This window comes from Temnothorax curvispinosus, unplaced genomic scaffold (genome assembly GCF_003070985.1).
Source record: "Temnothorax curvispinosus isolate PA1 unplaced genomic scaffold, ASM307098v1 QBEX01001883.1, whole genome shotgun sequence".
Lineage (NCBI taxonomy): Eukaryota > Metazoa > Arthropoda > Insecta > Hymenoptera > Formicidae > Temnothorax > Temnothorax curvispinosus.
Window position 1 is genome coordinate 228806 of NW_020211663.1, and position 13187 is coordinate 241992.

Below are 13187 nucleotides of genomic sequence, written 5' to 3' on the forward strand. Positions count from 1 at the left end.
TTATAGTAAATATTACTATGGTGTCGCACTAGCTGCGGACCATCGAGGAATTTTAAGTTAAATTACTATGTTTATGGTAAAAATTACGTTATTTTATCGTTTTTAAAACAATAATTATAGTATTTTAATTTGAAATTTCTCGATGGTCCGCAGCTAGTGCGACACCATAGTAATATTTACTATAAAATTTTCTCCGTGTAGTGAACACTGTGAACGCTATCGTACCAACTCGCGTTTTGAACAATTAACGCATGGAATATACATCAGTTGTTTCGATCAAAGTACCATTAAAAAATACATATATGTAGAAAAAAATCCGAGAACGCTGACAAGATATAAATAAAAAATAAGAAAATGTAAAATAATCAGTCCACAGTGTTTCACGGATTAATAGTAATAAATATAGTACCTATAAGAACACGATGTTCTTTCTTTTTCCACTCACCCCATTTGTCAACTGTGTGATGACAAATCGATATCAAGAATAATACGCAGTTGATAAACGACGGAGACAGAAGATAAATTCCGTCATATACGCGAAATAGATGGGCGCGATATAATTTCCATGCGGCCTAAGGTCATCCGTAAAACTAATCTCCAACTGCGTTTGCGATAGTTGAAACCTCATTACGCGCACGAGCGAGCAGCGTTAATACACGTGTATATCGAGTGCTTATTTGTATGTCGTACAGCGACACTCAAACGCAGAGAAGATAAAACAACATTGTTTAAGCATACTTGACTCGACCACTCGTACTGCGCGGAAAACTCTCGATTACTTCGCGCTCGGATACTCTTAATTGTAATATTTCGCTAGATTCGCTTCACAAATATGTGAATATATAATATATTTTTTAATCCGGATATAAATTGCCCAAAAAACACTTAATATGTTGTCGTAGAATTTTCATTATCCTAAGTATAAAATATAATATAATTAAATAAGAATTCTCATGTATAGTATTGAATTAGTTTGAAGGTAGTATTGAAGGTACTATTAAAGATAATATTGAATTGTGCAGAATAAAAGAAAATATATTTGTTTCATTCTAACTTATTGCACTGGTTCAGAAGTGCAGCGAAAACGAACAGGCCTAATGACTACGAGAGCGCCTCTAAAGTCAGGCATGGATGACAATCCATGTGTTTATACGTAATCGCACAGAGAATTAAGAAAATTATTATTATTATTATTATTATTATTATTATTATTATATTATAGATATAGAATATGTGATGTGTTACATCACATATTACATATCTATGATCATATGTTACATCATTCTACCTGAGAAGCCATCAGTATTGTGCACGCACGAAAATTCAAGTATATTTAGAACGACTTGCGAATAGGTGTATTTAGAACGAGTGTCATGTAAATAAACCAAATTCACCATTAAAAAAAAAAAAAGAAATTCTCGAGTTCGTGTAATATTTATTTCCAGTGTATATACAACTGTTATGTCAGGACCCAAAACTTCGAAGATAACGTACTATCTTGAATAACGTGTAAGAAATCTTAATCTTTAATTAAAACTACACCGTTATCTATATCCAAACGACAGAAAAAGTTTGTTTCGAAAAGTATTAAAAGTGTCAAACAAATTATAAGATCATTTTTTGAAATTACAAGAAAATTACAAGACCGCTTTTTAAATAAATCGAATTTTGTTTACAGATTCGATGCTCAAGTTTGCATTTTCGCGGCAATAAGATTCTCAACTGCCCACGATCGTGTTTTTCCTATTAAGAAACAGAAGAGTGGAAGTTTTCTAGTATCGATTGGTTAGAGTGTTGGACTACTTGGCGATAGCGCTCGACGAAACCAAAGTAAACTTTACTGGCGTTTGCGAGTTTCCGCTGGAAGTTTTCGTCGAAGCCTCGTTAACCGAGACGCTCGTACGCTTAGCCTTGTATTTTATCTCTTTCACACTTATTTGCATCGCCTCTGAGTTTTCTTTTTAACACATTCGTCTTGACCCACGTCCAGTTGGAAGTAAATAATGGCAGTGTGCTAATGAGACTTGATTTCAAACTATAGGTGTCAAACTTGACTCTAAATGCACATCTTGTGCATTTCCTTTGATCAATATACGAATGTAATCAAGCAGTTGCAAATCAGCAATATGCAGTATTAAATTTATTTTGAACTTTTTGATATTTTTATATATATATAAAAAAAAAAACAATTTCTTGTGTCATTTTGAAGTCCTTATATCGCGTCTTAAAATGTAAATCAAAAGAAACAGTTTTAATAAATGCATCCTCTTCTAAATTTTCAATAATAAAAAATTTATTGTTTTATTATTGCACAAATTTCTCTGTAACAGTACTTATTCAAAGCTTATTATTTTGATCAATGTAATCTATTGAAATGCTTTTGTAACTTGTTCTCCAAGTAAGATTTTGACGTTCTCCCAGTTTTTCAATGTTAAAGGTCAATCAGCGATATCTTACAATTGAATTATAAGATTCAAGGAGATTTGTTTCGAATTATTTGTTGTGACTGCCTCACGTTTAAAAGTCAGACACGTGTCACGCGACGCGCGAAATAGCAATAGCAAACGAATGATGTAACGAAGAAAGTATAAACGTCGAGGGACGATAATGGATGTAACGTTCAAGACGAAGGTCGATCGAGAATAAATTAATTAAATGGATAATCACGTAAAGTGATATCGATGGTGGGTACAACGCGCCCAAGCGCGCTAAATATCACGGCACGCCGCGACTTTAAAGAGCGACCTTAAAATGAATTAACCTCACTCAGCCGCGTCAACTCCTAATGCAATTTCACCACACATGTACGATTTATTAAGCGATTTATTAAGCGCCGAGCGATTTTTGCAACCGCCTGCCTGTCGCGGCTATTTATGAAGCTCAAAGACGCGGCGCGAATTATTATGCAGTCTACGATTGACTCTCTTATGTTAAATTATATGTAATTCTATTCTTTATCGTTTTCAGTATTCTTGTCCAATAATAACACGAATTGAAATGACGAGTGACAAAATAAAACAGAGTCCGATAGTCAAGAGCCTTTAGAGTTACGAATTAAAAGTTGACATACGTGCGAAATTACATGCAAAATTGTATCCTGGATATAATGAAGCTAGAAAAGGTACTTTTTAAATGCCGCAAAGATATAAGAAATAAGAAACAATTCTTATATAATATATACCTAATATAATTACACGCATGTATCGAGTATTTAACGAAATAAAAGTTGAAGAAATTAGCGGATTAGAAGATACGCCTATAAACATTTAAGTTCGTCATTTCTTATCTTCGTAATGCATCTCGGCCTTCGTACGCGATCGCGTGATCGCGAGGCGAATAAGGAAGGCGCCGTGAAAAAGTCTCTTCGCAGTCAGCACATTAATAATGAATCGGCCAACGACGTTTGCTCTGACGTGGTTGCTTACGCTGAAAGTTGTCCACGTCAGGTGTCCCTCGTGCGCGACTCGCGCGGAGCGCGACGCGTCGAAACACAAAGAGTCGGAGAGAGAATGTGAAGAAATGCAATTATCGTGTAAAAGCACGCTGTTGAACGCTTTTGCCGCGAGGCGAATTAAGGCTCGTAAATGAAATACAGCTCTCGAGTCGTCGAGCTTTCACTCTGGCTCACGAAAGGTCATTCGCTACTTTCTTTCGCTACTTATTATGCTAGATACTGAAATAGAATTGCTTACTACAAAAGTTTGAATACGATGAAATTATTAATCAGTCTATTTCTTCCCCTGCCTTCAGCTACTAATTGATATTCACGAATTGTTGTATCTTTCTCGCTCTGACTATATCAGTGAATCGTTATTGTTCTCTTCAGATTTCTCTTTTAATTGATAAAGCCTCGATACGAGCAAGTTTCAAAGAGTACTACCAAAAGGTAGAAGTCTTATATACACATAAAAGAGAGATATATGAACTTTTCTTCAATTACGAACATCCGTCACTGCTCGATCGACAGTTTTAATCCTTGACCTGAAAAGATAAGGAAACGCACGCTGCGAACGAACTCTATATAGATGCCGAGCGGGCGTATCTCGCGGAATCTGAGTTAAAGGCATGTGAATGAAATATTCACAAACCAAATACAAATAAAAAAATTATCAATCATAACTGCTTAGTCCACGAAGATAAATTAATTGACAAACCTGGTAGAACGACTAAACTTTTTTTCATTGCACAACTAAGTCGACTTGTTAAAGTCCATTAACTCGTGATAACGTTATCAGAATGACATGTAACAAATTAGGAAGTTAGATAAAGACAGGTAAATAGAGACAGGAAGAGTGAAAGGAAGAGAGAGTCGGAGAAAGGCGAGAGAAAGGGAAACCAAAGAGAAAGAAATGAGCTTTTAGTCGAGCCCGAGCTATCATTTGAGAAAAGTAATCATCCTTGGAAAGGACAAAAACCAATCCGACCTGGAAATTATTCAGCATACTTACTAAACGGAAATCATTACTTATGAGTCAGTGGGATCATATAGGGCTTGAGAAAGTAGTGAGAGAAATCGATTTTCACAGTATCCAATTACTGACGAAGACGTACACAATCGATCAATCGAGACCTTTACCCAGGTAGCAAGATGACGTCCAAAGACGTCTTAATGACGTTACAGACGTCATTAAGACGGAATTAATACGTCATTTGACGTCACTCTGCTACCTGAGTAGCTAGCAATTTCGGTTCAAGACGGGCTGAGCGACATCGTTAGAATAAGTGTTCATCCTCTCTCACTCTCCAAATTATAGATTTTATCTTCTGCGTTTGAGATATTATTTGTAGAAATTTAAAACTTATGTCTCGACTGATTTTGGAAAATTTTAATAATTAAGACTATAGCGTAGTTTATTATCTTGACTCTAAATAGATTCTAATGTGAAGTCTATTAACGAATAAATCTGTAAATTATATAATATATATGTATATTTTCTTTTATATGTGCAACTCAGTACAGGCATTTTATTTGGCACAACACCGAAACAATTTATTTGAGCTTATATTATCCATGAGATAGATCGCTTATTTTATACATCGTCGATTAACATTTTTAACAAATAAGTTTAATAATTACTCAATATCTGTATTTTTAATAAATGTACGCTTTTCAGCTTATGATAAGTTAAAGATTGCGAATTGTATATTAAGAAAAAAATCGTTAATAAACGATTAAGAACCGAAAGTTGAAAGCTATGCATAAAAAATTTACGTTGAATACGTATAGGAATTCGTAATACGTATAAGAATACGATTTTGAGATACGCGATCGAGGATTAGTGCGAATTAGTGTAAATGGAAATTTTTCCCCGGCGGGTTTACTCTTGGTATTTATTGCAAGGTGCAGACGCGATTGCACAGTGGCCGAGTTCTCGGTCTCGGGGAAGTCGGGGAGCTTCTTCCCGGGGCTGATGTAATGCAAATTTATGTGGGCGACGACATTTTATCGCTGTAGCGTGCGGTCTACCGCGCGATTATTCGTCGAGAAATTCTCCTCGGCCGCATCTTGATAAAAGCGAGTTAGTGGGATCGCTCTGTGTAACTAGCTACAATTTGTTTACCTTTGAACGGGTGCAAACACGAGCAGTCGCGATACACGTACGTTCAATGTGATAACGTTCACCGAATATCGCGTACCTACTGACGTCCGTTTGCGCGCGCTTTTCCTGCGAAAATACAAATCATAATCCAATAAGGATTGACGTCATCGATGTGAATCTCTGGAGGATGCTCATCGGACGTCAGTCGCGCGTAGTATTTATGCGGGATAATGATAATTTTCTGGGCCGATTAGCACGACTTCAGACTTCAGACACGGATCCTTCTGATTGTATCAAGACTGATTTATGCTGAACCGATAACCATGTCATTTTAATATGCAAATAGGAAAACATTAAACAATGGGAATCTTGAACGAGCGATATCTCAGTTTAATGAGTAATCAGTTCTAAATTGATTCATACTACTGATAGTGGATGTTTCTGAAAATAAAATTTTCCACTGAGAAAATGAACAAGGATACACAAATGATACGTTCAAAAAGAATAAAAATCAATTACAGTTTAAAAAGCACTTTGTAACAACAAATTAATTGTTGATTAAGTTGTTAATAATGAATTTCAATAGAAATCTGCGCGCCGCAATTTATCTTGTAAGACAATTGGATAAATGGGAAATTATTATCATATTAGAAGAAGTGTATTTCTGATAAATAATTTGATAACAGAGCACTATCCTATTTTTAATTTCCTTTCTTCTTTAAGAGAAGTTTCTTTCCTCCTTGTTCGCTCGCGCTTAACGTTTCTGCGAAAATGATTAAAAGAATGATGTTAAGAACCCAGATAAATAAATAAATTTTGTTTTTCATAAAAAGGCATATTTCAAACATAGGTCAGTTAAGTTTATCTATCGACAATGAATGATATTTGTCTCCCGTTTCGTATTAGATTATGTAATGATACAAAATTCTCTCCGAGTGCAAACAGCAATGTTAAAAAACAAAAAAAGCCTATAAATAAAGCGTTCATTACAATTTAGATGGCCTCATCTGCGTTACGCAACGATATCCGTTTATCATAATGCGTGCAAAGTCTCTGCCTAACGTTTATTATACTTATCCGATGAAAATCATAACAAAAGTCTCCATAAAAGATAGCACTATCTTGAGGCAGATGTCCAAAGCTCCTTTCCTACGATGTCAGTGTAAACCATATCTTCGATCAATTATATTTCACAATTTGGTTTCTAATTTTATCTTTAAAACTACAGGAAAATAAGCACGTAACGTTTCTGTAATATCTAAATTTCAAACCATTATAAGCGAAATCATCGCGATATTCTCGTCTGCCGAGTTCTTCCTCCCTAATTTTATCTCTCGCTTTTATGTTGGATCTTTAATTAACGTTTCGCTCCTTCATTTAAATTTAAATTCACGCAAGAATTAAACTATCTTCTCGTGATATATATACATATAATACAAGACCTTTTTGCTTGATAGAAAAGCTCGTTCTCTCGCGCTCCAACTTTTCGAATGCTGCATTTTATGCGCACTAAGCTGATGCTTCAAAATCTTCCCAATCAGGAGAAACTGACTTCGGTCACGAATTTATCCTGAATAAGATTATATTTCTTTTTTGTTCTTCTTGACGCAATTAACGTCGGCCATCAGGTTACATGCAGCCTGCCAAACGCAACGCTCGCCCACGTGCAATTGAGTTACGCTATCCATCAAACTCGCAACAGCGGCACGATCGTATTACCGGATCGATCTGAACCTTAGCCTTATTAAAGTATTATTACGTGCGCCTATTCCTCTCAGCCGCATTCAACTAATTTTCAAAATTATACTTAAGATCGCTTAATGCGTGACATATTAGCACGAACGTATTAATATACGATTAATTTCACGCTGCAAAAAAGATGTTATTCCGTTATTTAATGTTCTATACGTAACAAATATGATGCATATCATTTTGTATCGCTGAACTTTGATTATTCGATCGTAATTAAAAGAAGTAATTAATAACGCTCATGACATTTCATAATTTTATCAGAATCGAGCGACAAATAATAATAATGTGACACAATTTTTATAACAGCTAAAATTAGAGAAAACTTGATTCTATCAGGAAGAAGGCGTCAATTTTATTAGAGAGTGTGCATTTTGATAAACACACATTTACAGGCCCAATTTATCATTATCATATTACTACGCATAAAAACGAGTTTTGCTACAAGTTGGTAAATAATCGTCATCGATTATCGAGCGGTATCTCCGCAGGATTTTTCACATTTCCGTGAGAATAAAATACAGCGATTATAGCCGTAATTATAGCCTAGTCGTATGATTAATATATCTCGGAACGTGTCGTCAATAGAATTACTGGACTTTTTCCTGGACTTCGATATTCTAAAAGCTATGAAAAAAATTGGAACACCGACGAGTTCTATATCACAAACTACAAGCCTGTGAAGGGTCAAAGCCTCATAAAACTCTTCAATTTCAATTATAGGTGAACTCCAATAAAATTTTAAAGGGGATCGTCTCACGATGCTTAAGACTGAAAAATTTAATTGCGACGACCTACGCTTCTGATCATTTCAGCCGAGAAAAATTCACAGGTGCGGAAAGCAGCCGGGACACCACATGTGTTATTTAAAACAATTGTACCACGGATTCGGAGCGCTTCGGAGGAGCGTCAAAATAGCGGCGGGACACGCCAGATAACGTCTAACTATATAATATTCGACTCCACGGGCAGACTTGTTGTGCTCGCTGTATTTTATTTTCGTAAACGAAAGACGATACTTCGACGCGCATGGCACTCGCCTATTTTGTAGCTGCGCCGTAATCCCCGCGTAATGTTTATCGCGTATATACACGCGAATAGTCCCGAAATCCCCGGGCGGTGCCCGTGCATGTACGCGCGCGATTATGCACCTTTCAAAGACGACGGATACAATCAACACATTCAACACATCACAAACTGCATTGGAACTAATAATAAACAATCCCTAGTAACATGGAGTAACTGTCACTTCTTCCTTCCTCGTAATTTTTGCAATTCGCTCGGCAGAGGCGAAACTCGTGAGAGAATCAGGATCGAGGATCCAGAAAGCGATGTCCCATTTTTATTTCGAGATGCACAATGAGAGCGCTCATGATTTGCTTTGTCTTCTCACACGGAAATCTCGCTGAGGAGCGGATATAAGCGTATAACGCGCGATAAGGCAATTCGGCCGATAATTCATCTCGGCAGATTCTCAAGGCTCGACCTCCTAGCTCGAAACTGGGAGGAGAACGTCCGGTATTTCGACAAGCGTTAACCTGTGAAAATAAACCGTTCGAGACACGTGCGCGGCTGCGCGTTCCTCCTCTTCCTCGGACCGCGCGATCACCGAACGGGATTAATTTTGCTGGCGTTAAATCGACAGGAAGTTACAAAGCGTGCAACGGTGCTGACATTTCGCTCAATCAACTATGTGTATGCCGCTTCAGCAATCCTAGTTTAATTCGACCACAGAATCTATCGGTATTCGATCACAAATATATTCTCTACAGCGTGTCTTATTCCGCGAGATTGAGGAATAAGTCGGAGCACACATGGTCGCAATTTATTGTATTGTAACGTACAAAACGAAATGAGAGTTTGATTTCTGTGTTAAACCGATTATAAGGCAGTTTCTATAAAATTTTGCAACCTTTGCTCTGTTTTTATTTTCAAGTTATTTATTACATACATATGTTGAATAGAAAGAAAGAAAAGGAAAGAATATATAGCAATTTATTTGAATATTTAATGCAGTTCTCAAGTTTTATAATTTTTTTTATAATTTTTAGATATAGTGAAAATGATATATGTATAACAAAAAGTTTTTCAAAACAACAAGTTTCTTATCACAATATAGGATACTTGTCATGACTCATTGACGTGTTAATTAATCGCGCGTTATCGAGGAAGATTAAGTTCCGATGCTATCGCAAGAAATTATTTCTCAAGCGCGATTGAATCTTCGACGTCAGAATAATTCCAGGTGTCTCCCGAAATACATACGTGTGCGATGGCGATTCAATCAAGCGGTTTGTCGATGACGGAAATTGGAACGTCGATGATTTACCCAATTACGTTATTGTAAACCATCGACAGATACATACGTCATAAGCGCAGTCTCTTCGAAATAAAGTGATACGTGGAAACTAGATCCACATGCAAATAACTGCACGGCGGTTCTGGTAAATGGTGATTTAATCTCGCGAAATATAGATGCAAATAATCCCCTGGCAAACACGTGGCTATAACACAGGAGACATTTTAACGATAATAAATTACTACCTGGGACATAGATCAAAGGTGACGAGCAAGCACTAATTTCTCATTTCGAGTTTTTATATATTATATAGATTACGCGTTGGACGGAAAAAGATACTCTGCGCACATCACGGTAACGTTTTTCAGGTGTACGAACGGCGAAACGGCGGAGACGAAGACCATCCTATCGGAAGCAAACGACACATGCGTAATCATTATTGCGAGAAAACTACGGTTGCGAACACGTGCATGAGGAGGCGATGGATACGGTTAGCTGGCGGTGGTAACCCCGGTGCGCCGATGGTGGGGACAAGCAACACGCGTGGCACGCACGACGACGTATCAGGCTGATAAGGGCACACTTTTATCCGGTGCTTCTCGCACCGCGGCGAATAAACGCGCGTTATTTCCGCGAGCGCCACGATGATATCGCGCTTCCGTGGCCGCGCGTGTTACGCGCAATAATGCGCAAATATCTAACAGGGCAGCCCCCGCGACCACCGTCGCGCCTTTTCCCCTCCCTTCCTCGGAGCGATCTGTATAGTAGATTTCTCCTTCTTGATTAAACACGAGCGCGATTGGAGAACCGTGTTGCTAATTGACAATAAAAGCCTTACGTTTGTGTAGGTTTTAAGTGCGCTTAGTGGCGGAAAGTTGATTTAGAATTTAATTGCAGGGTGATTAAATCCAAAAGAACATATATACAGCCGTCTCAGCGCTGATAAGGAAACTTGAAAGGAAACGACTTGGAACGGCGACAATATTCTAAAACGTCATTGTACAGTCCACGTGCGATTGCATATTAAAGAGTTTGATCCCACCCACAAGCTGGAGTAAATAATGAAAATATACGGTTTCTCCTTTCACTAACTCGATTTTATTTTATTAATCGAGCTAACTCAAACGCGGATCATGAATATTTCACAGGCAACGTCAATTTATATGACATTAAGAGAATGTGCTTCTTGGACACAAGCAAATTGCTCGAATTGACAGACACGCGAACGAATAATAATCCACGAATCTATCGAGAACGCCTAATGTGTAAAAAAAAAAAAAAAAAGAAAACGAATTACTTACCGTTGAGACCATACTTCTCCTGGTTCCTCTTGACTTGATCGGGACTCAATCCCTGGTCAGGATCGACGTTGAAGTAATTTACCACTTCTTCCACAGTTTTACAATGGCCGTCCTCCATGGTTACTGCTTCGTAGATGCTTCACCAATGTTATCCTCTCAGCGATCGTGTACGTTCATTCACACCAACAATTTCTGAAAGTAAAGTATTGTTTGTTAGACAAAATGTTCGGGCATGCCTATTGAAAATAATACAGAGACTAACAGAGCGGGATACACGGTTAAAGAATTGCTTCCAATGTAAATAAACTTTCAACGGAGTAAAAAAAATAGCACGAATTATACGAGCTTTAATGAGAAGCTCATTCATTCTGAATGAAACGGTTGAAAAACTGATTAAACTAATGAATGCTGTCAACGGAACTATTCTAAACGCTATACTCAATTCGTACTGTATTCAAGGCTGCCAAATGTTTCAAGCATACAGGATTGTCGTCCGCTTGCAAAGTCGCGAGACAAAAAAATTGAAGAAAACAAATCTTTCCTTTTAGAATATCCACAGAATTAAAACATTATTTCTTTTTAAACAAGATCTGTATTAAATTTTCTTATCTATTAGCAATTACTCGTATTATTTACTGTACATTGTTAATGATGAAATATGACGGCCTTAAACACGTACAAAGAGTTGAATTGTGCAAGGTTGAAGTTATCTCTACATTTTAAAAACATTGTTCCACAAGTCACAAAGAATTCACGTTTTTAATTACCTAGATACCTCTCAAACGTTATGCTCTTCACAAATAACAAAATTTATAAGTCACTCTCGCATAGATTTCAATATCTTTCCCACAATTTATGCAAATATAATCCTGATAAGACACGTGCACACACAAGTTCAGATAAATTACATTTAGCATGAAACATCGAGATCGCACTTCTCTCTCTCAACTTATATAAAATCCTCGATCAGAGAGGTGGAAAATTAATTCGCCAGCCGATATTCCTCGCGATACATATCTCTCTCTAGAACATACTCCCAGCCACATTTATACACTGTCAGCTAAACGGAGCGCGGGAGGAAGAAGAAGGGGCTTTGACACCGCGCGACGTGTCCTGACAAAAAAATCACTAGAGACTAGCTAAACTTTGCGGATTGGGAAATCCACTGAGAGCTCGCCACGTAAGAAATTCATCCACGCGTACCACGTAAGTGCTGTGGAAACGGACGCGGTGGAAGAAGCGAGAGAGAGAGAGAGAAAAGAGAGACAGAGACAGAGCGAGAAAGAGAGGGAGAGAGAGAAAGAGAGACAGAGAGAAGAATAAAATAAACTTCAACTACCGAAGGTGTCGTCGAGACGCAGGGGACTGTCCCACGGTGCTCCGCCTCCGTGCAAAATTACGAAACGCGACGGTGGGTCCGCGTGACGACGGCGACGGCGACGAGGACGGGCCGACGGCGACGGGAACGGGAACGAGGACGGCGGAAGAAGCGCGGCGCGCACACCACCGCGGTTTTGACTCACTGTTCGGTGCGCGACGTGTCCGCGCGCCGACATGCACTCGCGGACGGCCTGCTATACGGTATTCCTCGCCGAGGTTCTTCCGTGCGACTCGCGGCGCGTTGACGTCGCGTTGACGTCGCGTTGACGGGCACGACTTGCCCGTTGATGACGCCGACGTGTCAGCGGGCGGCGAGAAGGACGGAGAGAGAGAGGAGACGAAGGAGAGGAAGGGAAAAAAGAGAGAAAGAGAGAGAGAAAATTGTGTTACGGCCGCCGGATATTTAGGTTAGCCGCGCGGAGCGACGAGCGGCGACGGCGGCGGCGGTGGCGGTGGCGGCGGCGGTGGCGGCGGCGCGCGTGCTTATCCACGACGAAACTTCCGACGAACTTCACGTTTCACTGTCGTCGGAGTAACTCGGAGTAACTCGGCGCAAACCCGTCCTGTCCCTCTTTCTCTCTCTCTTACACTCAGGCGCGCGCGCGCGGGCGCGCAAGCGACGAAGGGAGGAAAAAAGGTGGAGAAACGTGCCGAAGCTGAGTCTACCGCGGGGAGCGTTGCTGCTGTTGCCGCCTGCTGGGAATCCGTTGCTGGCTGGGGAGATCGGTTGATGCACGCGCGGGTTATCACGAGGCGCGGATGCACGGGACGCACGTCATTTTCCCCGGACGAGATTGTGACCAGCGCGAACGACTTGCCAACCTGACCTCCGCTTCCGCGAGACTGACACCGCGAATCGGGCGAATCATCGCGCGAGCGCCAGCGCCGCCTGGCGACGCGCGGCGCCGGCGACGCGCG

General features: G+C 39.4%; 1 protein-coding gene across 4 annotated transcripts in view; it reads right to left on the reverse strand.

Annotated features, from left to right (window-relative positions):
* The window catches only part of LOC112468691 (calcium-transporting ATPase sarcoplasmic/endoplasmic reticulum type), a 37741-nt gene extending 25406 nt beyond the window's left edge, over window positions 1-12335 (reverse strand). For 3 of the 4 annotated variants that reach the window (XM_025037973.1, XM_025037974.1, XM_025037972.1), the window contains exon 1: window positions 10890-11007. In XM_025037973.1, coding sequence (XP_024893741.1) covers window positions 10890-11007 — 118 coding nt within the window. Of the gene's footprint in view, window positions 1-10889; window positions 11082-12228 lie in introns of those variants that run through there. The other variant, XM_025037971.1, reaches the window with a different exon arrangement.
* Window positions 12336-13187: the final 852 nt, after the last annotated feature.